Below are 22,524 nucleotides of genomic sequence, written 5' to 3'. Positions count from 1 at the left end.
TTTAACTCATTTTGCAGTACTTTTAAGGGATTTCTTCAAATTTATCTATTAACATTTGGATTTCTGCTATCCTGTATTTAATTTCCAAGAGTTTTTTAAAGTTGTTTTTTTATTGAGGTATAATTAACATAATACATTATATTAGTTTTAGTTATACATGATTCATATTGCAAAATGATCACAATAAGTCTAGTTAGCATCTATCACCATACACAGTTACAGAGTTTTCCCGTATGTGATTGTTAAGATTTTGTTAAGAATTGTTAAGATTTACTCTCTTAGCAACTTCCAAGTGTGTAACAAAGTAGTAACTACAGTCAACAGGCTGTACATTACATCACTATGACTTATTTACTTTACAACCATAAGTTTATACCCTTTGATACCCTCAAACCCAAGAGGATTTTTTTTCTTTCTGAATGCTCCTTTTATTGATTTATTTATTAATGACATCCTATTCTTTTTTTATAGATGTGTTCTCTCTTTCTCTGAAGAATTCTCTTTTTTCTTTTTCTTTCTTTTTTAAGATTTTATTTATTTATTTGTCAGAGAGAGAGAGCATAAGCAGGGGGAGGAGGAGGCAGAGGGAAAAGCAGGCTCCCTGCTGAGCAAGGAGCCCACTGCAGAACTTGATCCCAGAACCCTGGGATCATGACCCGAGCTGTAGGCAGAAACTTAACTGACTGAGCCACCCAGGCATCCCGCCCTTGAGGAATTTTCTTCTCCATAAAGAGGCTTTATTTCCTCAGAATATTTTTCTTTTTTAAAAATTTAAATTCAAATAATTAACATATAATGGATTATTAGTTTCAGAGGTAGAGTTCAGTGATTCATCAGTCTTATATAATACCCAGCCCTCAATATAATATGTGCCGCCTTAACATCCATCACCTTGTGATCCTATCCCGCCACCCTCCTCCATGCCAGAGATTTTTGTTGTTGTTGTTTATTGTTTGGTTGTTTTGATCTATGTCTTTCATATCAGAGGCTTTCTTCAGAGAGATGATAATTTTTAGTTGTCTGTTCATGATTACATGTTAAAGAGCTCATTGGAAGCTTTAGCATGAGGTGGGGTTTATTGACTTTGAGTCTCCCTGTGGACAGACCTGGACAAGCTGTTTGTTAGGAAACCCCTGATGTTGTGTCTTTTGGTTCTTCTCTTAAAATAGTAGAATCCTCAGAAAGGAGTCTTGCATTTCCTGCCTGAGGAGTAGCGGTTAAGCTGCTTCCATTGCTCTGGAAGCAGTGTTGGGAATGAGTTAGAGACACCTCAGCGTTTCATATACATGGTCATTTGATCTCCCTGTTTTTGCAAGGCACCCCAAACCTTAACTTTACCTGGAATCCCCTAATCCAGAGGGCCTCATCACATCTCCAGAAAACCAGTTCCAGACTTCTGCGGTGATAACAGAAGGACAGTTATACAGCCGCATGGAATTTGGGAGAAGACCTAGGGAAGGAGTCACTTCTCAAACAGGTTTTTACACAATCTTTACTTCAGCCACTGTCCTTTATCCCTAGTTACAAAGGTACTTGGTGCTGCGGGTTTTCCTTAATAAATGGACTTCAGGGCATTAAGGATATAGTGGTGAGGAATGTATCACATTTTTCAAGAAGTGTGATAATGAAGAATGTGAAATAGAACAGAATTCAGGGATAACTGAGGAGTCAACTGGATGGATGCTCCTTTCCCCTCAGTGTGAGAGATTTTGTACATACTGGAAAGCAGAGTGCAAAGACCCAGTGGAGAGAGAGAAATTGAGAACACTTGAAAAACTGGGGATAATTGTGGCAGGAAGATCCTAAAGGACCTAGAGAGGTTAAGATTGAGGATATAGGCAAAGAGTTAATTTTGGTAGGAAGCAAGATGAAAAGAAGGCGGAAAGGAAGGTTGTGATTTTTAGAGATGGAAAGGAGGACAGATGAAGACTGGCCAATGGCTTATTGTTTTGTAGAACAGGCAGACAGCTTATCTAATGAGGACAGGTTGAGAGCTTTAAGTAGTCTTTTTTTTTTTTTTTTTAAAGATTTTATTCATTTATTTGACAGAGAGAGACACAGCGAGAGAGGGAACACAGGCAGGGGGAGTGGGAGAGGAAGACGCAGGCTTCCTGCCTAGCAGAGAGCCCCGTATGGGGCTTGTGCTCAACCCCAGAACCCTGGCACCACGACCAGAGCTCACGCCCAACGACTGAGCCGCCCAGGTGCCTCTTTAAGTAGAGTCCTGATGAAGATATGGAATACATACTGTGGGAAGTAGGTCAGGGAATTAACCAAGTTAAAAAATACTTTAAAGCAGAAATTAGGGATAAGAGGTTTTGCTTAACATATCCGTGCAAACTTCCTTAACATATGGAGTATAAAAGAAATGCCACAAATTCCCAAGATTCCACAACAATTGCCATCTTTCAAGAAGACTCACTGTGATAACTATAGTGACAGTTCTTCCTGTTATCTCCTTGCGAGAAAGATTCTATTTGAGAAGTAACCAATTTAAAGACAAGATGGTTAGTTTAGCAGCAGCTACACTATAGTCCAAAGCAGGAACACAACCTATCTACTCCACAGGTATATATATTTTGGCTGAATGATTAGAAGAAAGAAGAAAGAAATTTGAGATCAAGTTCTTTGGCTCCTAATTATACCCTGTAGAATGGAAGAGGCAAGAAATGGCAAGAAGAAGCTGGCATCCTTGGCTTTATCCTGGATAAAGGACTAGTTCTGGGTTCTTTGCCTTTGATATGATTGCTCTTCCCTTGGATCCCTCCTTGACCTGCTTTCTATTCTTAATCTGCTGAACAGTATTCTCGGGCTGCCCTCTAGGCAGAGTCCTCACTATAATGTGATTTCTAAGGAAGCAATGCTGTGAAAAGCTGAACTTTTTCACAAAGCCTGTGGAAACTGAACTTGTAATGAATAGGTGAAAATTTGGCATAGTACTTCTTTTTTAAATTGTTTTGTTTGAGTATAGGTGACACATAATGTTACCTTAGTTTCAGGTGTACAACATAGTTATTCAATGTCTCCATACATTATGCTATGCTCACCACAAGTGTAGCTACCATCTTTCACCATTCAACACTATTACAATATCATTGACTACATTTCCTAGACTGTATATTTTATTTGCATAACTTCCACATTCCCTAACTGGAAGCCTGTATCTCCCACTCCCCCTCTCCCATTCTGTCCCAGGACAGTATTTCTTTAATGATGTTGATTCTCATTTGGCTTCTAAAAAAGTCAGTGACCCATCACAGGCAAACTCTCAGTGGAATTTAAAATCACAGTGTGGTTGAAGTGATGTAAGTGCTGTTGCAAAGCAGAGGGAATTGAGTAAAAGTCTTTCAGATGCTCATCACAACAGTTTTTCACAGCATATTTTAGAGGGTGATTAAGAGCAAAGGCTTGAAGTGAGACGTGGTTTTGAATTTTAATGTACCTTAACTGTGTGTGATCTTGGGCAGGTCAACCTCTTCAAACCTGTTTCCTCATCTGTAATAGCTGAAATGTTGTGGAACCTGCAAGGTCAATAAGGTTAATAAGTGAGATAATATAGTGATTGCATAGTATATTGTGTGGCACATAAAAAGAACTCAACAAAAGCTAGTCAATATTATTATTTTAACCCTGTAGTAGAGTCTTAACTAAACTAGCTAACCTGACTTTAACAAGGTGACTTTCTGCTTGGTTCACTTCTTACACATCTACATGACAGGGGGCTCCTTTAATCCACCTGTAAGTTCACTTATGTTCCAGATCTTAAGACCTATCCAGTTCCTAGACATGGTCAGATCAGGAGCCCCAGGGCTAGGAGCTCAGTGACTCAGGTCTAGAAGTCTTGTTCTTGACCTCTTTTTGTATATGGTTCTGGTGATTATTCTCTTTACTTTTCAGAAATAGGGGCAGATCTAAGTTTTGTGTGGCTAGGAATCTACAATCTTGGGGGTTCTTTTTATGAAAAAGCATACAGGGTGGCGCAGTCAATTAAGCGTCTGACTCTTGGTTTTGGCTCAGGTCCTGATCTAAGGGTTATAAGATTGAGCCTCACACTTGGCTCTGTGTGGCTCAGGTCCTGATCTAAGGGTTATAAGATTGAGCCTCACACTTGGCTCTGTGTTCAGCACACAGTCTATTTGAAACTCTCTCTCCCTCTCCCTCTGCCCCTCCCTTCTGTGCACATGCTCTCTCTCTCAAATAAATAAATCTTAAAAAAAAAAAAAAGAAAAAGAACATAAAATTACAAATAATAAAATTAAGTATAAAAACAAACTGAAGTCACTTCAATTAAAAGTAATGCACTTTAAAAAAAAGATAAATAATGATCTTTTGCCTTGTTTCTAGAGCTGAGCCAGTTTCCAGACCTGGAACCTATTGAATGAAAGATGACTGAATTCCCAGGGAGAAGGGCCCTACCACACCACAGCAAATCCATGTCATAACGATTTGCCCAAAAACCTCTGGCCATTTATTTGAATAGCTACATATTGAGGAAAGGGGACTATCCAGACATTTTGAGAACTTTTGGAGACAGGATTTGAATTGATATTGATTGATACCCAGAGATCTGAGATGTCACATGATCCCCATGGTAGAGAGTAGGGGCACACGGAGGCCGGGTAATAAATGGAATCCTGGACAAGTTCTGAAGTACAGTGGGTCCACAAGAGACCATCTGGTCATTTCTAGTTACCTCCCTGGTCCTTAACATGCAGTTGGGTTAACTCCCACATTGAGTTCTTAGCCTGTGGGATAAATTTTCATAGTGGGAAAGGCCAAGTGTAAGCCTCTGAAAATGCCCCACCTCTGTGCATCCTTAGAGTGGGAGTGCTGGGGGATAGAGATTAGGGTCACATTTAAAGATCAAAAGGATCAAAAGACGCACAGGATGGTGATCCCTAGTATAACTCCATGTAATTTGCCAGTGTGACCCTTCCAGAAACTAGAGGGATTTTACAGGATGCCTGTAGATTGCCACAAACCTAGGCTGGTTGTTAGATTACTCAACCAAGTAGCAGCCCCAATTGCAACTACTATACTCGACATGGTATCATCGCTAAATTGGATTAATAGAGGCTTAGGTTCATAGTATGTAGCCACTGAGTTGAGAAATGTATTCTTTTCTATTTTAATCAAGAAAAAGGATCAGAATATGGAACATAGTTCATGTATTAGGGTTCTTCAGAGAAGGAGAACCATTAGGATATACATATATACACATTAGGAGACATATATACACACTCTGGTATTCCTTTTCCCCTGTAACTGTGAACAGACACATGAAAAAATTCTGGGATTACTAATTGCTCAGAACTCTAAGGGTTTGGGTCACACTATTTTTTTTTTATATTTCTTTTCTTTTTTTTTTTTTTAAAGTTAGGTTATTTACTTAAGGCCTTTTTTTTTTCTTAAAGATTTTATTTATTTATTTGACAGAGAGAGATTACAAGTAGGCAGAGAGGCAGGCAGAGAGAGAGAGGAGGAAGCAGGCTCCCTGCTGAGCAGAGAGCCCGATGTGGTACTCGATCCCAGGACCCTGAGATCATGACCTGAGCCGAAGGCAGCGGCTTAACCCACTGAGCCACCCAGGCGCCCCATTGGGTCACACTATTAATCAAGTTCAAAGACCTCCTGAGGTGAGAGCTAAGAGTGAAGGGAATTCAAAATAGGTAAGTTGAGGATGAAGATGAGTATACTTTTGGCCCCAACACCAACTTCAGCAATGAGGGTTGTAGTTCACTCCACCAACCTTCCTCTTCTGAGTTTCCCCTCAATTACAGAACCACAGAGGGTCTGTTTCCTGATCCTGCATGGAGAAGTAAATCTGTGAGGTACAAGGATGGACTGTGGTAGTCATGAAAGTGTTCTTAGATCTCTGGCTATGGGTGTGTGAGTGTGTGAGTGTGTGAGTCTGTGATACTTTATTGGCCATCTTAGCTGCTATGCTCTAAAATCCATCCCTGTATTCACCCAGAGGCCATGGTTTCCACAGGTTGCTCCACTGACAAAATGTAGAAGGAGTACTAAGGCAGGCCTGTTCCTGAGAGATGCAAGACTCTTCTGATGGGTGACTTTGCTCTTGCCTAAGTTTCTTAGAACTGCACTGCGACCTAAGACCCTTTCACTCAACCTTCCTTCCTTTTCTTTCTCCTCCACCTGCAATGAGGCCTGATGGCTCTTATAGGATTCCCTAGTTCCTAACTACCTCTCCATGTTCCCCATCAAGCATAACCTCTAATAAATGCACATCTAATCTTAACTAACACACACACCAAATGTCCATCACAGAGAGAAGGGATAAGCAATGTGTGCTACATTTATGTAATGAAATACTACTGAGAATTAGAACAAACTGCTGATACACAGGAATAACAAAGATGATTTTCAAAGACATGCTTAGTGAAAAAAGCCATATATAAAAGAATTCATACTTTATGATTCCATTGAACAATGGTTCTCACTGGGGGAATGGATATTGACTAAGGAAGGCATATGAGGGAAACTTTGGAAATGATAGAAATGTTCTTTTAAAAAAAATGTTTTATTTATGAGAGAGAGAGAGTGAGTGAGCATGAGTTAGCAGGGGGAGGGGCAGAGGGAAGAGGCCGACTCGATGCTAAGCCGGGAGCCTGATGTGGGGCTTGATCCCAGGACCCTGAGATCATGACCTGAGCCTAAGGTGGACTCTTAGTGGACTGAGCGACCGAGGCGTCCCTGATAGAAATGTTCTATATCTTGATCTGTTTGTTGGCCCCATGAGTGTGTACATATGTAAAAAGTCATCAAGCTGTATGCTTAAGATTGGTTCATTTTAACACATATAAATTATATCTTAATAAAGTACTGAAAAAATAATAACGTGATTTATTAGCTCATATAACTGGATGTCAACAGGCATGGGGGCTTCAAGTAGGTTTGATTCAGCTGTTCAGCAGCGCCATCAGAAATCTAATTATTTTCTGTCTTTTCCATATGCCTTCTGGTATGTCAGCTCCAACCCATTTCTAGCTTTCTCTCTGTATACATGACATGCCACCAACGATCTCCTTTCCTATGGCAAGACACAAGAGAATTGCTTCTACAGGCTCTCATAAAAGAGTGAGAACAATTTTTTCTGGAAGTTGCTTGCAAGCCACATGTCTCATTGGCCCCAAAGAGTTACGCTCATTCCTGAACCAATTTCTATGACCATGAAAATGCCATTCACTGATTAACTTGTATCTGCTTATCTCGGAGTGAATCCCTTTAAAGTGGGGTATGGGATTATTCCAATCATTTAGACAAGTTGGAGCTAACCCTTGGAGCTAAATTCCTCTAATTTTATGGCTGCTCCACAACTGAAGAGGGGTGTAATGGGTGAGGAGGACAACCACAACGTCTACTGTTGTGAAGAAGAAATATGGCAGAGTTGGGTAATAAGTCCAATCGGTTCAATATTGTTTTAATCATGGGTTTCCTTTCCATTTCCCAAATACCTTTCCCTAACCCCAGTCCATCCAGTATTGGATATATACCCTATCAAAGTTAACATTATTAGCAAGCACAGGTGTTTACTTCTACTTCTTAAATGGAAACTAGAATAAATTCCATTATTAAACAAATGACTCTGGATTGCTTACGGTTTGCTTGCTGGATGCCCCTCACCCTCATCTTAGCACTGATTTTTGTTCCATTCCTGAGGGGCTGAGGACGTTTCATAAATGCAACTTTAAAAGATTTGTTTTAAAGGTTGGCTCAAAATTTTCCTCACATCAAAAGAGCTGTTTTAAGATGTCATATATTCTTCTTGGTCATTGATTTTAATATTTTTGTTTTTACCCTGGACATTGCAATGCTGTAAAAGAAGTATTTTAGACTCTCACAGTCTCTTTGAAATGGGTCAATTCTCTCACTAGAGGAGAGATCAAACAGAGTAATACAGGCCTGGAGCCACTGCTTTATATGGCCCCTTAGTGAGAAATAGAAAAAGGCACCCAGATGCAACACTTTAGGTGCAGAGCTGGGCAAACGGACTGCAGGCTAGATTTCAGTCCCTAGGTCTAGATGCCCTATGCCCTCTACAGGACTGTATCATCTTCATCTCACATATTACCATAGCCTCCTAACTTATCTTCTGCCTGCAGACTGTTAATTCTCTTCCCCATTCATCCTGCACACTTCTGTCTGATTAATTTTCCTCAAATACTGCTTTTATCATGTTACTCTCCTGCTTAAAACATCTTTTTTAATATCCTTCAGCCAACCTAAGAGAATTCAGATCCTTTTTTTTGGTCTTTACCTTTTTTTAAAAAAGTTTTTACTTTTTTATTAAAATATAATATATTATTAGCCCCAGGGGTACAGGTCTGTGAATCATCAGGTTTACACACTTCACAGCACTCACCATAGCATACACCCTCCCCAATGTCCATAACCCAACCACCCTCTCCCTGCCCCCCTCCCCCCAGCAACCCTCAGTTTGTTTTGTGAGATTAAGAGTCTCTTATGGTTTTTCTCCCCCCTGATCCCATCTTGTGTCATTTATTCCTTTCGTATCTCCCAAAGCCCCCATGTTACCTCTCAACTTCCTCATATCAGGGAGATCATTTGATAATTGACTTATTTCACTCAGCATAATACCCTCTAGTTCCATCCACATCATTGCAAATGGCAAGATTTTATTTCTTTTGATGGCTGGATAGTATTCCATTGTATATATATACCACATCTTCTTTATCCATTCATCTGTTGATGGACATCTAGGTTCTTTCCATAGTTTGGCTATTGTGGACATTGCTGCTATAAACATTCGAGGGCACATGCCCCTTCAGATTACTACATTTGTGTCTTTAGGGTAAGTACCCAGGAGTGCGATTGCTGGGTTTTAGGGTAGCTCCATTTTCAACTTTTTGAGGAACCTCCATGCTGTTTTCCAGAGTGGTTGCACCAGCTTGCATTCCTACCAACAGTGTAGGAGGGTTCCTCTTTCTCTGCATCCTCGCCAGCATCTGTCATTTCCTGACTTGTTACTTTTAGCCAATCTGACTGGTATGAGGTGATATCTCGTGGTTTTGATTTGTATTTTCCTGATGCCAAGTGATGAGGAGCACTTTTTCATGTGTCTGTTGGCCATCTAGATGTCTTCTTTGCAGAAATGTCTGTTTATGTCCTCTCCCCATTTCTTGATTAGATTATTTGTTCTTTGGGTCTTGAGTGTGGTAAATTCTTTACAGATTTTGGATACTAGCCTTTTATCTTATATGTCATTTGCAAATATTTTCTCCTATTCTGTCAGTTGTCTTTTGGTTTTGTTGACTGTTTCCTTTGCTGTGCAAAAGCTTTTGATCTTGATGAAGTCCCAATAGTTCATTTTTGCCCTTGCTTCCCTTGCCTTTGGCGATGTTCCTAGGAAGAAGTTGCTGCGACTGAGGTTGAAGAGGTTGCTGCCTGTGTTCTTCTCAAGTATTTTGATGGATTCCTGTCTCACATTTAGGTCCTTTATCCATTTGGAGTCTATTTTCATGTATGGTGTAAGGAAATGGTCCAGTTTCATTTCTCTGAATGTGGCTGTCCAATTTTCCCAACACCATTTGTTGAAGAGACTCTTTTTTCCCATTGGACATTCTTTCCTGCTTTGTTGAAGATCAGTTGACCATAGAGTCAAAAGTCTATTTCTGGGCATTCTATTCTGTTCCATTGATCTATGTGTCTGTTTTTGTGCCAGTACCATACTCTCTTGATGATGACGGCTTTGTAATAGAGCTTTAAGTCTGGAATTGTGATGCCACTAACTTTGGCTTTCTTTTTCAACATTCCTCTGGCTATTCGAGGTCTTTTCTGGTTCCATATAAATTTTAGGATTATTTGTTCCATTTCTTTGAAAAAAAAAATGGATGGGATTTTGATAGGGATTGCATTAAACTTGTAGATTGCTTTAGGTAGCCTAGACATTTTTACAATATTTGTTCTTCCAATTCATGAGCATGGAACATTTTCCCATTTCTTTGTGTCTTCCTCAATGAGAATTCAGATTCTTTAATTAGCATTTTAAAGTTTTGTGTGATCTCTCTCAAGTCTCCTTTGCAGTCTTTTTCTGCTACTTCTCCCCACAGTCTTGGTGTTTCAATCAATATAGAGTACTTGCTGTTCCAAAACACATTTTACATATTCGCAAATGTCTTATACACCTCATTATTACCACCTGCATTTATATATTTATGTGTTTGTTTAATGTCTGTTTCCCAAACTGGACTATAAACTCTACATTGACTTTTGTATTTAAGGCAAGAAAACAATAACGTTAACATACACAAACAAATATTGTTTTAATCTGAACCAGTGTTTAGACTGATCTTGAAAAGAACGGGCGGGTGTCAACAATGGCCTCATATAGCTCTCAAAAACACTACTGACCTCTCTTTACTCCACACAAGCCAAGTATCAACAAGGTCTTACTTTAGGTCTCACTATTATTCCACCTGCTGGTATTTCCAGTGTATTATCGTCTAAGTCACCGCTGTTTTCCCTTTTCCTTCTCACCTTCCCCATCTCCTTCATCTTATTCTTGGCCTCTTTTCCTTTCTTCCCCTTAAGTTTCACTATTTGACTATAGCCAATGGAATGGTTCTCATGCTTCACTGAGAAATCTGATTGCTTATTCCCTTTTAAGTAAATCAGTCTGAGAGCTCCTTTCTGACCAAATTTGAGTCCCTGTCCAGGAAACAGAATATATGTTCACTTTGATGCTATCCTTACAAAATCCTTTGGCTCTTGGTAAAGACAAGAATGTGTGGAAATGAAATTTTACTGGGCTCAGAATTCAACAACATGGATTTGAGTTCCATCACTCACTTGCTATAAAATTGATTAACATACAACTTTTTGAGCCTTTCTTCATAGGTAAAATGTGGATAAAGGTCCTAATGGGTTAGGGATGAATAATAGAGTTTACTAACCAGCATTTAGGGCTTTAATTTTGATTTGAAATAAGTATTAAATTAGTATTTTTGGTTAACACAACTCTGTGAATTTTCTTCAACACTGCTTTATTTCTCAGCTGAAAGTGTAAAGCACTGTATCCATTTTAAATATCATTATTATTAGATGTCCTTGCTTCCTTATCTTTTGGCAGCTTGCTCTGTCAATTTCCAGTCCCAAATCAGGGCCAGACTATCTTAACTAACTTAGTATGCTTTGTTACATTTAACTTCTAATGCTTCACAAATAATGGCTTATTCATTTTATTTGTTTCAAAATGGCAAAAATGTAAACAAAGATGTATCTTCATAGTTTGTCAAAAAGAAAATAATCTTGCTACTCTAAGGTATAGCGTTGATATTAATAAATATTCATTGTATCAATTTTCAGGAACAATATACAGGAAGAACTTTATTTATTTAGAAGCATTTTATTCAGCAAAATTTTTCTTTTCCTACTGTCATGTGAATTGAGGTCACTAACAACTAACTCATGATGAGATTATTGGAATAGGTTCCTGAGAATTTTCGATGTTTTCCATTTTCCCCCTTCAAATAGATTCTCTACATTATAGCCAGGTCATTCACTCATTCATTCATGGAATGTTTACTGACAATCTATTATGTACTAAGTACAAAGCACAGACTAATGGGAGGAAAGATGTGAAAAAACAGAAAATAAGTTATATTCAGTTTTATAATGTTATATAGATTATTTAAAAACCTTGGTTTCCCATTCCTCATTCTGTATACTCAACTTCAAACTCCTTACCTGGCATTTAAGATTATCCAAATTTGGCTTTCAAAGACCCTCTAATCTTTATTTTCCATTTTTATAGTCAAACATATTTTAAAAAACTTCTAAAAGCAAAACAAAACAAAACAAAAAAACCTGTTCCATTAGAATGTTTTGTATTGGGATGCCTGGGTGGCTCAGTGGGATAAAGCCTCTACCTTCAGCTCAGGTTGTGATCCCAGGGTCCTGGGATGGAGCCCCACATTAGGCTCTCTGCTAGGCAGGGAGCCTGCTTCCCTTCCTCTCTCTCTGCCTACTTGTGATCTCTCTCTTTCTGTCAAATAAATAAATAAAATCTTAAAAAAAAAAGAATACTATCACTTTCTAAAAAAAAGGAAGAAATGTTTTGTACTTTTCAAAGCTTTTGGGTTTCCGTTGAAGTAGTTCAACCCAATTTCAATTCCTTCTGTAAGTCTTTGGGCCTATTTGAATCCTACTTATTCTCCAAGATCAAGATGAAAGAAGACTCCAAGTGATCTCCTCAAAGTGATCCTTCTTCTGGTTCTCAAAATAATCACTCTTTCTTCAAGTCACCTGACAATCCTCTGAGGCTTATTGTACCTATTGCTTTTTTATAATCTTTTAGTCTTTACTGTTATTTGACTTTTCCTGTGTTTCACCTTATCTCACTAACTGGATGTTAAGGTACCAGAGTGAAATTATTTCTTGTTTAATGATATCTTGGAAAAGATCTAGCAATCACTAAGTCCATAAAATAAATATGAGTAATAGTAAAATATTTAGTTTTTAAAAAAAGATTGGCAAAGAAGACCCATATTAAATGAAGAGATTAGTACATTTATGAAGACTGAATTATAAAGACATTAGCTGTCCCCAAGTTAATCTAGAAATTCAATGTAATTCCAAGAAAAAAATCCCTTTAGGATTTTTTTTGGAACATAGTAAAATTGATTATAACGTTCACAGGAAAGGATAAGAATGTGCATGGACAGCTAAAACAAATTTGAAAAATAAGGACAAAGAAGGGAGAGTCATCCTACCAGTTTTCTAAACATTTCCAAATTTATAAAGTTACATATTACCAAATTAAATTATTAATTAAAAATGTACTGTTGTAATAGGAAGGGGTAAAAAGGTAGTGAAACAGAAAAAAAAGGCCCAGAAACAAACCTATAAATATAAGATAATTTGGCACATCACAAATCAATTCAGGAAAGCCTGAACTATTTTGACAAATGGCTTTAGAGAAATTACCAACTCTCCCCATAGGAAAAAGAATTAACATTATATCCATAGTAAGAAAAAAAATTCTACATGGGAAAAAAGGCCAAAAAGTGAAAAAAATTTTAAAACTAGAAGAAAATATAGACTAGGTAAGGCTTTCTCAAATAATACAAAATACATGCAAAACTTAAAAGAAAAGTTAGGTAATTTGATGTGATCAAAATTTAAAACATCAGTATAGCAAAATATAATAAACATAATAAATTTAAAAGACAAAACACATACTGGAAGAAGATACTTGCCATACATATAATAAGGAATTTCTATCCAGAACATATAGAGTACTACAAATCAAAAAAGTATTAAACAATCTAATAGAAGAAAATGATCTAATTAGGCAATATACAGAAGGGGATGTATTATGGCCAAAAATACGTAAAACGATGCTCAACCTCACCAGTAACCACAAAAAATAGAGCAAAAACACTTTTTGTTAATGAAGCTGTTAAAAATTAAGTCTGACAATATTGTGTGCTGCATATCGGTGAGAATATAGGGAAATAGTATTCTTACTCAGTGCTGGTGGGAGTTGGTTGTGGTAGCTAATACACAACACGCCTTTCAGTGATCCTTTCCTCTTCTTTGGTGTTCATGCTTTTGTAGAGTCTTCTCCCACACTGAGTCAGAAGTGTTCTGAGAGAATAGAATATGGTAGAAATGATGGTGTGTGACTTCTGAGATTAGGTCATAAAAAGCATTGCAGCTTCTAGCTTGCTCTCTTGCTTAATTGCTTTGGAGAAAACCAACCCTGTCAAAAGGATATTCAAGTAGCCCATTGCAGAGGCTCCCATGGAGAGGACCAAGGCTTTCTGCCAAGGGCCAGCACCAATTGCATACATCAAATGCATAAGAATCAAACTTAACTCTTTAAAAAATATTTATTTATTTATTTGAGATAGCGAGAGAGCGCGAGAGTAGGGTGGGGCAGAAGGAAAGGGAGATGGAAACTTTACCAGATTCCATGCTCAGCAGAGCCCCATGCATCACCCTGCGATCATGACCTGAGCCGAAACCAAGAGTCAGACACTTAACCAACTGCTCCTTCCAGGTGCCCCTCAAACTTAACTTTGTTTAAGTAAGTGTTTAAGTAATATTTCTTCCTATGTTCCAACTTCTATTAACCATCTTTATCAGCAGTTGATTAAATCAGAGTAACATATTCATTGATTCAAAAAGCAAGTACTTTTTGAGATCTTCTATGTATAAAGCATTATGGCAAGTGATAGAGATAGAGACAGAGATAGGCCCTTCCTTACAAAGAAATGGTTTCTGCCATTGCATGTCTCACACATGTACTCTAGTCAGGCATTTAAGATATACTCAGTGCTGTCCTCCCCCCCAAAAAACTGTAAGTTCTAGGAAGGAAAAGAATAAGTGCCATAGAAGTCTATAATTGTGGTACCAGATTTAAGGAGTAGAGATTATGCTATTTCACAGCAACCAAATAAGGTATCTCTAGATGTAAATCCATTTACACATATAAATAGATAAGAGTACTACATATATACTCAATTTGGAATATTTGTAATTCTTACAAAAGTTAATATGGGCATTATTACTAGCTCCCTTTACAAATCATTTAAGTGAGTCATGACTAGGATCACACAAGTAGGAAGTGTAGGAAGTGCAGGAAGTGACTGACAGCCAATTCTGCCTCTCTAGCCTGTGCTCTTTCATTCTGAGGTTATAGCAAAACCAAACTACTTTGGCTCCTTTGTCTCCAATCATTTACTCTCTTCTTATTCTTACTTTATACCCTAGAACTTGTTCATTTTAAAGGGAGGTAGCAATTACAGGAACTTTTTTTTTTTTTAAAGATTTTATTTATTTATTTATTTGACGGAGAGAGAGATCACAAGTAGGCAGAGAGGCAGGCAGAGAGAGAGAGAGGAGGAAGCCGACTCCCCGCCGAGCAGAGAGCCCGATGCGGGACTCGATCCCAGAACCCTGAGATCATGACCCGAGCCGAAGGCAGCGGCTTAACCCACTGAGCCACCCAGGCGCCCCAGGAACTCTTAATATAGTTCTTGGAACATTTTAAAGTTGTAGAGATTAGTCTGTCAGCAAATCTGAAATGAGTTTTTCTTGCTGCTTACAACTCACCGTTGTTCATGGAGAAGTTAGCGATGAAGGTGCCATTCTTGAGCACCCACTTGAGGATACATTATAGTGAAGAAAATAGAAATGATCCTGGCTCTCATGGAGTTTACTCTCAGTTGGGCAGTCAGACATTACACAAATATATAAAAATATGTGTACAATTTGTTATAAGTAATATAAAGGTGTAAACAAAACAAAACAAAACAAAAACCGAGTCAGTGAGGGAACCATGCAAGACCTAATTTAGACTGGAGGCAGAGGACCAGAGAATTCTACCAAAGCCACGCAAAAAATTGTTTTGTTTCCTAGGACGCAAGGTGCTAAACCCGCCAAAACCTGGGAGGGAGCAGCCGCCTAGGCGGTGAGATCTTGGCGCCCCACTGTCCAGTCACCGGCTGGTGCAACTTTGCCCGGCTCTGGAGGGGACCGCCAACTTTATTCTACATTATTGTGGCATGAGGAAAGTTTCCATCATTCGAACACTTGCTAGTGTTTTCCTAGCATCTTTCTGCCGGCTCCTCGACTCGGCCGTGACAGTCTCCTGTCTTGTTAATTCTACCATAGCAGCCTGATTTTGAACTTTCCCTCTGCCTGTGCCCGGTAAGCCTAGAACTTCACCGAGGCGGCTCCTCCGAGGGCTCGCGGCCTGGCCATTTCACTTGACCACACAGTGTACTCCTCTTTGGCCAGGCAGGTGGGTTAGAGGCGCGCGGGCCGGCGACTGTGCCCGGTGCTCCTCGCCCCTAGGTGGCCGTCGGCCCCGCGCAAGCGCTCCGCGCGCGTTCTGGGCTGTCGGCGCCTGGCGCGCGCCGCCGGCCGGCGCTCGCTCCCGCCCCTTCTCGCGCCCGTGGCGGCCCGGACAGCGCGCGCCACCTTACGCTCGTTCTCAGGACGCCCTCGCCGGTCCTTGCGGCGCGCTCACGGGGCCGGCCCAGGCTCCCCACTCGGGCCGGCCGGCTCGCGGGTTTGCTCGCCCCGCCCCTCCCCCGGCGCCGCAGTTGGGCGCTTGCGCGGGGCGCGTGGCCGTGGCCGGGGTCTCCGCCGCAGCCGGTGCCGCCGCCGCTGCCGCCGCCGCCGCCTCAGTCAGTCAGTTCCCAGCAATGGCGGAAGGAGGTGAGCGAGAGGAGCTGCTCTCTCCGTCGCCGGTCTCTCCGGCTAAGCGCCTATGCTCGTGGCCCAGCCCGCAGGCTCACCACCCTCGCGGTTCGCCCGGGGCGGCCAGCGGTGGGGTGGGGGGCGTCGGCGGCAGCTGCCTGGCCCCCGGGGCCCGCCCCCACCTGCAGCCCGAGTCCTTGCTGGACTGCGCCGCCAAGACGGTGGCGGAAAAGTGGGCGTACGAGAGGGTGGAGGAGCGCTTCGAGCGGATCCCGGAGCCCGTGCAGCGCCGCATCGTCTACTGGTCTTTCCCGCGGAATGAGCGGGAGATCTGCATGTACTCCAGTTTCCAGTACCGTGGCGGCCCCGGCGCCGGAGCGGCTGGCGGCGCCGCGGGGGCTTCGCCGGCCGAGGAGGGGCCGCCGCCGCCCCCCGGGGCCGCCGCTCCGACCGGCTCCGCCCCCGGGGCCGCCGCGGCGGGGGCGTCCGCCGGGCTGGGCACAGCGGCCGGAGCGGCGGGCGGCGGCGGCGAGGGGCTGCCGTTCCGCCGGGGCATCCGTCTGCTGGACAGCGGCTCGGTGGAGAACGTGCTGCAAGTCGGTAGGTAGTAGCCCGGCTCCTCTCTGGTGCCTGGCCTTCTTTTCCGCAGGTGCCTTCTCTCTGCAAGGAGCCCGGGGCCAAGATTCCAGCTTTCTGCCCAACTCTTGTTCCCCTGCTGAAGGACACACTAGTCACATAAAAAACTTTTCTCAGCATTTCATTCAGGTCCACTGCTGCTCTTTCCCCCACTCGCCCTCTACCCCATTTCTTTTTGTTCGAAGAGCGAATAGATCTCTTTTTTACTCTCACTTCTACACCCCACACCAAAGCAAAGGGATGGGGGAGGAATGCCTTTTTGGATGTAATGATTTCAGAAATGCGTTTTTCTAATTTAAGTTTAGAGAGAAGAGAATTCTTAGTGAATCTGGAGCAAGCAGTCTTACAGGCTGTTTGAGGGACAGGCTGTCAAAGGCAATCTGTAGTCTTTACAGATTGAAGCTGGGTATAATTAACTTTAAAATCGGAAAAACATCAACAAAATATTGTGCATTTCAAACAAGTAGAATTATACGCTTTAATTTTTTTCCCCCTTAGACCAGTGGTACTTGGGAATCTAGGCTGCGGACTTAACAATAACCGAAGATGGAAATGTGACAGCTCTCTTCTCCACACCCCCACCCAAGGAAAAAAAAAAAAAGCCACACAATCTGGAGTGGGGGTGGGGTCTGTCTTCCTTGTCAGACTAGGGTAAATCAAAAGCTGGTCACGTTGGGTTTTTCAAATGCTTCTCATTTAACAAGTCTTCGGATTTGCTTTTGTTTTATCTTTTTGTTGGTGGGAAAGTGAAAAATTATTTTTTTTCTTTTACTCCTCCAGATCTTCTAGTCAATTTGTTAATCTTACTAAATACATAAATACAGTAGTAGACCTGTTATGTGGAATGGTTAGGGAGAAAGGGGGAAAAATGACATTGTTTAACATTGAATTGCTGTGTGGAAAATTAAAACACTGATTTTTTTTTTCTATTCGGGTTATTGTAGCTTTCTGGACATGCACATTATGCATTTTATTGTACAGTATATGCTTATATTTATTGAAAAAATACTGATTTTTGAAAGGAGTTGGAGAAAGGTTGTTTTTAGAATTAAATAAGTACTGAACACATACACAGGCATGCCAAACATCTAGCTCTCTTTTCCCCATGTAAAACTAATATATTTGAGATTTTTTTCTTTTAAAGAGTGGTGCATTGTGGTGTTTCATATAAAGTAATCTACTTATGGTTATTGAGAATCATTGAATCTTCTGTTTCTTTTTAAAACAACAGTGTACCACAATTTGTTTTGCAAATGTGAAATGTAAATTTATCTAAATTTATCTTGTGTCCGAATACAGTGACAATGGATTGAGAAAGTTTTATTTGGAAAGGCTAGCTAGTGCTTTGTGCATTCGTATTTTTGAAAGAATGAGTTGAATAATCAGATAATTAAAGTGTACAACTTGAGTACTGAAATACTGAAAACATGAAAGTGAATGTAGACATTATTAATCTGCAAACTTTATTTTTATGAGTTTAGATAAGTTAACTTTTAAGATTCTTGTTTAAGATATCTTAAATTGAGAAGTGTCAATTTAAGTGGTTGTTTTATAGTAAGGGATGGATTTGAAAGAATTTTTAAACTTGAGGGGGCAAATGAGGGACAGGAAGAGTTTTAAAGAGATATATATTTTGTAAATGACTATAATTGTCAAATTCCATATAAAATCAGATTTTGTGGGTGATGCAGGTCATGTTTAAATCAGATATTTTTCTTTCATGGTATGATAGTTGGCATGCTTATTGGGGTAATGAGCTCTTGTATGAGAGTTTTGGGGTCTGGAGAAAAGACACATAAGCACGTTTTCTGATTCTTACTGTGGATTTCATAGATGAAGATAGGAGAATTAATTACTTACTTTAGTAATGCTATTTGAGAACCATGAGCTGTGTAATCTTTATTTTTCTTACTTTAATTTATGCTAATGAGTGTGAAAAAGGATATTCCATTCCTCACATTTTGAGTTCTGTATCTTAGCATGAATCACCATTTATTATGTGAAATTAAGACTCATCCCTCATTCTTAAACTTAAAATATGATTATGTGACTTAATGTACATGATAGGTTTTATAAAAGTATTGCCAAGAGACTGGTGAGGAAATGATTTAGATCTAGGAAGATAGTAATAGTGTTTTTCAGTTTATAACTTCAAACTCAGTTTAATTACTCAGTGGTCCTAATTTTAAAATGCTACATATTTCCTTGATGTTGGTAAGGCAGAGTTATAACCTCAGAATTGGGAAGTTACTGAAGTCTGATGGTTTAGAAAGGAAAGGAGTTTAGGGTATTTTTATAACAATACTCTTTTTAAAGGAAACGATTCATAAGGAGATTTAAATGGAAAACAAAAAGACCTCAAAATTAAAAAATGTAAATATTTAACAATGAAGAAAACAGCACAACACAAAACAAATTTTGAAGGAAAATAGACAATAACAAAAAGACCTGTGCAAAGAGTAGGTATACTACGTTTGGTAACTTCTGATTACTTTCTACATGGAATCCGGTAATGGGAAGTCATGGGCTTGTTGAAAAGCAAGTACTCTGTAGAAAACGTCAGATTTTGAATCAGAACTGAAACTTTCCCAGCTTGATGTAAACAAATTGGAGAACTATAGGCTATTATGCTCAAAGGATGCATTTCTTCTACATAACAGTACTGAATCAGAAGTATTGTTCCTTTTAAAAAGGGAAAATTGTAAATTAGTCTTTTCATGTACATCTGTAAATTTACGGCTGTGTGAAAGACAGTCTGATCTCTCAGTTATTATGAAGGTAATAGAGTTCAGATGTTTTAGGTATTTGCATTTTTAACCTGTTTAAGAAGTCCATGGAAATTATCAGTAGTATAGACTTTGGAAAAAAAATACTTATTCAGGAGTCTGTAGATGGTATAAGAATGGGATGATTATAATTTACTAATAGTTTTAAGAAGTTGACCTTTTTTTTGCAATTCATCATATCTTAAGTAATTTATCTGCTTGGTAAAACTTAAGTAGGTTTGTGACTTCTCAGGGAAATCTGGATTGATTCAGGGGAAAAAATCATTAACATGACTAAGAGGAAGTATCCAGGGGTCTTTGGATGGTCTGACAATGCTCTATCACTGAACCTAGGTTGTAGCTGTTGGATATTCACCTTATACTAATTCTTTTTGCTGTTCCATTCCTTTTGTTCAGTACATTTTCTTATGTCTGTTATATCTCACAAATGCTGTTAAAAATAAATGCAACTGTGTTTTTTTTTAAAGCTTTTTTTAAAGCACTAACAGTTTTTCTCTCTTAAATGCAGAAATATTTATTTGGATGTTTAGATTTTAAAAAATTAGGTAAGAGCATTCAGTGACCTTCTGTGCTGGTATATCTTAATGATATAAATTCTTATATATTGTTATGTATATTCTTATGTTATATCTATTATATATTATAATTTACATATGTATCCAAAAATTTTCATAGATTATGACTGTTGATGTCAACAAAACCCCATATTTTTAGTCCCTACATTTTCTATAAGTATAATTTGCCCTTGGATAGTCTTCAAGACAAGAGCCACAATGCTATGTACTACCTTACATGGAAGAAGTATAATTACAAAGACAATAATAATTAGAAGATCCATTTCATAGCTTAGATATCAAATAATAAGTTTATAATTATGAGAACTTGTACATTATCAATAAACTATGAAATTTTTCTGTAGTACAGCTTTTGTGAAGTACATTGTGACAAGTATTACAGTTGTTGATTTTTTTTTTAATTTATTTATTTGATAGACAGAGATCACAAGTAGGCGGAGAGAGAAGAAGGGAAGCAGGCTCCCCGCTGAGCAGAGAGCTTGATGCAGGACTCGATCCCAGGACCCCGGGATCATGACCTGAGCCAAAGGCAGAGGCTTTAACCCACTGAGCCACCCAGGCACCCCTAGTTGTTGATTTTCGTATATGATTTGTTTTGATCTGTATTTTTTGGGGGAACAAAAGATATTCTCATCTAAAAAGCTTTATAGCATTGTATGTAAGTTAAAGTAGTTGTAAAATCATAATAAAATTCATGTGAGGAAAAATGAATTTATGTTTAAGCTGTTTGAGCACAGAAGGTAGCTGCATACTTTAAGGGATATGTGGAAAATTTTTTTAGAGTAGAAACTTACCAAATTTTAAAATCACATTACTTTTTTTAAGCAATGAATTCTCTCCTTTTACCTCCCCCTAACACATCACACAAACATCTTAATATTTAATAAATATTTGTTGAATAGGGAAGGTTAAGAACAGAGGTCTCAGTGTTATAAGACTTAAAAAAAAGAGCGAAGCTTAAATTTTTAGTATTTGTGTGTTATTAGAGGATATGGGGAAACTTCATACCTGTGCATATTAATAAACTGATAGCATTAAGTAGTATCAATGTTACATTTGTGTGTCTTCTATGTTTACTGTTTTGTGTGAAGGCTATGACTTAGCATTTTCTTTAGTTGAAAGCTTTAGATGAATTATTATTGAAGGTAATTTTCTCAAAGAGCTTTAGATTTTCAAAATTTTTAAATTCTAGTTAATTAATATATAGTGCAGTATTGATTTCAGGAGTAGAATTCAGTGCTTAGAGCTTTTAGATTTAAAAGATAATGAGTAAACTAAAAGATAGTGGATTTTATTTTAGAGGTTATCTATTTTAGAAATTAAAAAAATATATATTATTGAAGTATGAATACAAACTCTAAATTTTGAAGTGAAAATGCTAGAAATTTATTTATGCCTATGTGAAACAATTTCATTTCTCTTGTTTCAACAGTGGCTGTTAAAAATTAAGATGTTAACTGTCAGTGTTCTACTATGGTGATGGTTGTATGAATATATGTAAATGTTAAAATATATAGAACTATTCCCAAAAAGTCAAGTTTACTATATTATACCTTAGAAAATCAAGGCATTAATGTATCTATAAATTAATGAATATACAAGAAAGATACTGAAAACGCTGTATTAGTATCCTATGGCTGCTGTAACAAAGTGCCACAAACTGGGTGACTTAAAACAGCACAAATTTATTGGCTCACAATTCTGGAGGCCAGAAGTCTGAATCAACATATGGAAAGGCCATGCTCCCTCTGAAACCTATAGGGGAGTCCTTCCTTGTTTTTTCTGGCTTCTGGGGGTTTGGAACTCTAATCTTTGCCTTTGTTGTCATATGGCATTCTTCCTATGTGTCTCTGTCTTCACGTGGCCATTTTATAAGGATAGCAGTCATACTGGATTAGGGGCCCACCCTGCTGCAGTGTGACCGCATTTTAACTAATTACATGTGCAATGACCCTGTTTCCAACTAAGGTTACATTCTGAGGTACTGGGGGTTAGGAATTCAAACATACCATTCTTAGAGGGACACAATTCAACTCATAACAGCTTCTCACACTTACTTCTTGTTGCATAATAGTTTCATGTGAATTTTAAACTTTTTTATATTGGCTATGGTTTTATATTGGCTATGGTTTAAATTAGAAATTACCACATTCATTTTATTAGGTAAGCATTATTTCAATTTAATTGATTCAGTTTGCATGATTGATATTATTTAATATTTTTAGTACACGTGAAACTTTTTTGTTGAGTAGGTGGTTATTTAAAGGTTAAACCTGTCATTTTTAAATAAAAAATGATGATTGTGCAGTACAGCAGTCAGGAAATACATGCAAGGA

General features: G+C 38.9%; 1 protein-coding gene across 1 annotated transcript in view; it reads left to right on the top strand.

Annotated features, from left to right (window-relative positions):
* Nucleotides 1-16,058: 16,058 nt before the first annotated feature.
* Nucleotides 16,059-22,524, top strand: part of ZSWIM5 (zinc finger SWIM-type containing 5) — a 218,529-nt gene continuing 212,063 nt past the window's right edge. Inside the window, exon 1 of the mRNA XM_059374562.1 lies at nucleotides 16,059-16,791. Within this exon, the coding sequence (XP_059230545.1) occupies nucleotides 16,197-16,791 (595 nt within the window). The 5' untranslated portion in view covers nucleotides 16,059-16,196. The remainder of the gene's footprint in view (nucleotides 16,792-22,524) is intronic.

This window comes from Mustela nigripes, chromosome 14, assembly GCF_022355385.1.
Source record: "Mustela nigripes isolate SB6536 chromosome 14, MUSNIG.SB6536, whole genome shotgun sequence".
In the NCBI taxonomy this organism is placed as follows: Eukaryota; Metazoa; Chordata; class Mammalia; order Carnivora; family Mustelidae; genus Mustela; species Mustela nigripes.
The sequence above is the reverse complement of the archived record's forward strand: the minus strand, read 5'-3'. Positions and strand labels throughout refer to the sequence as shown.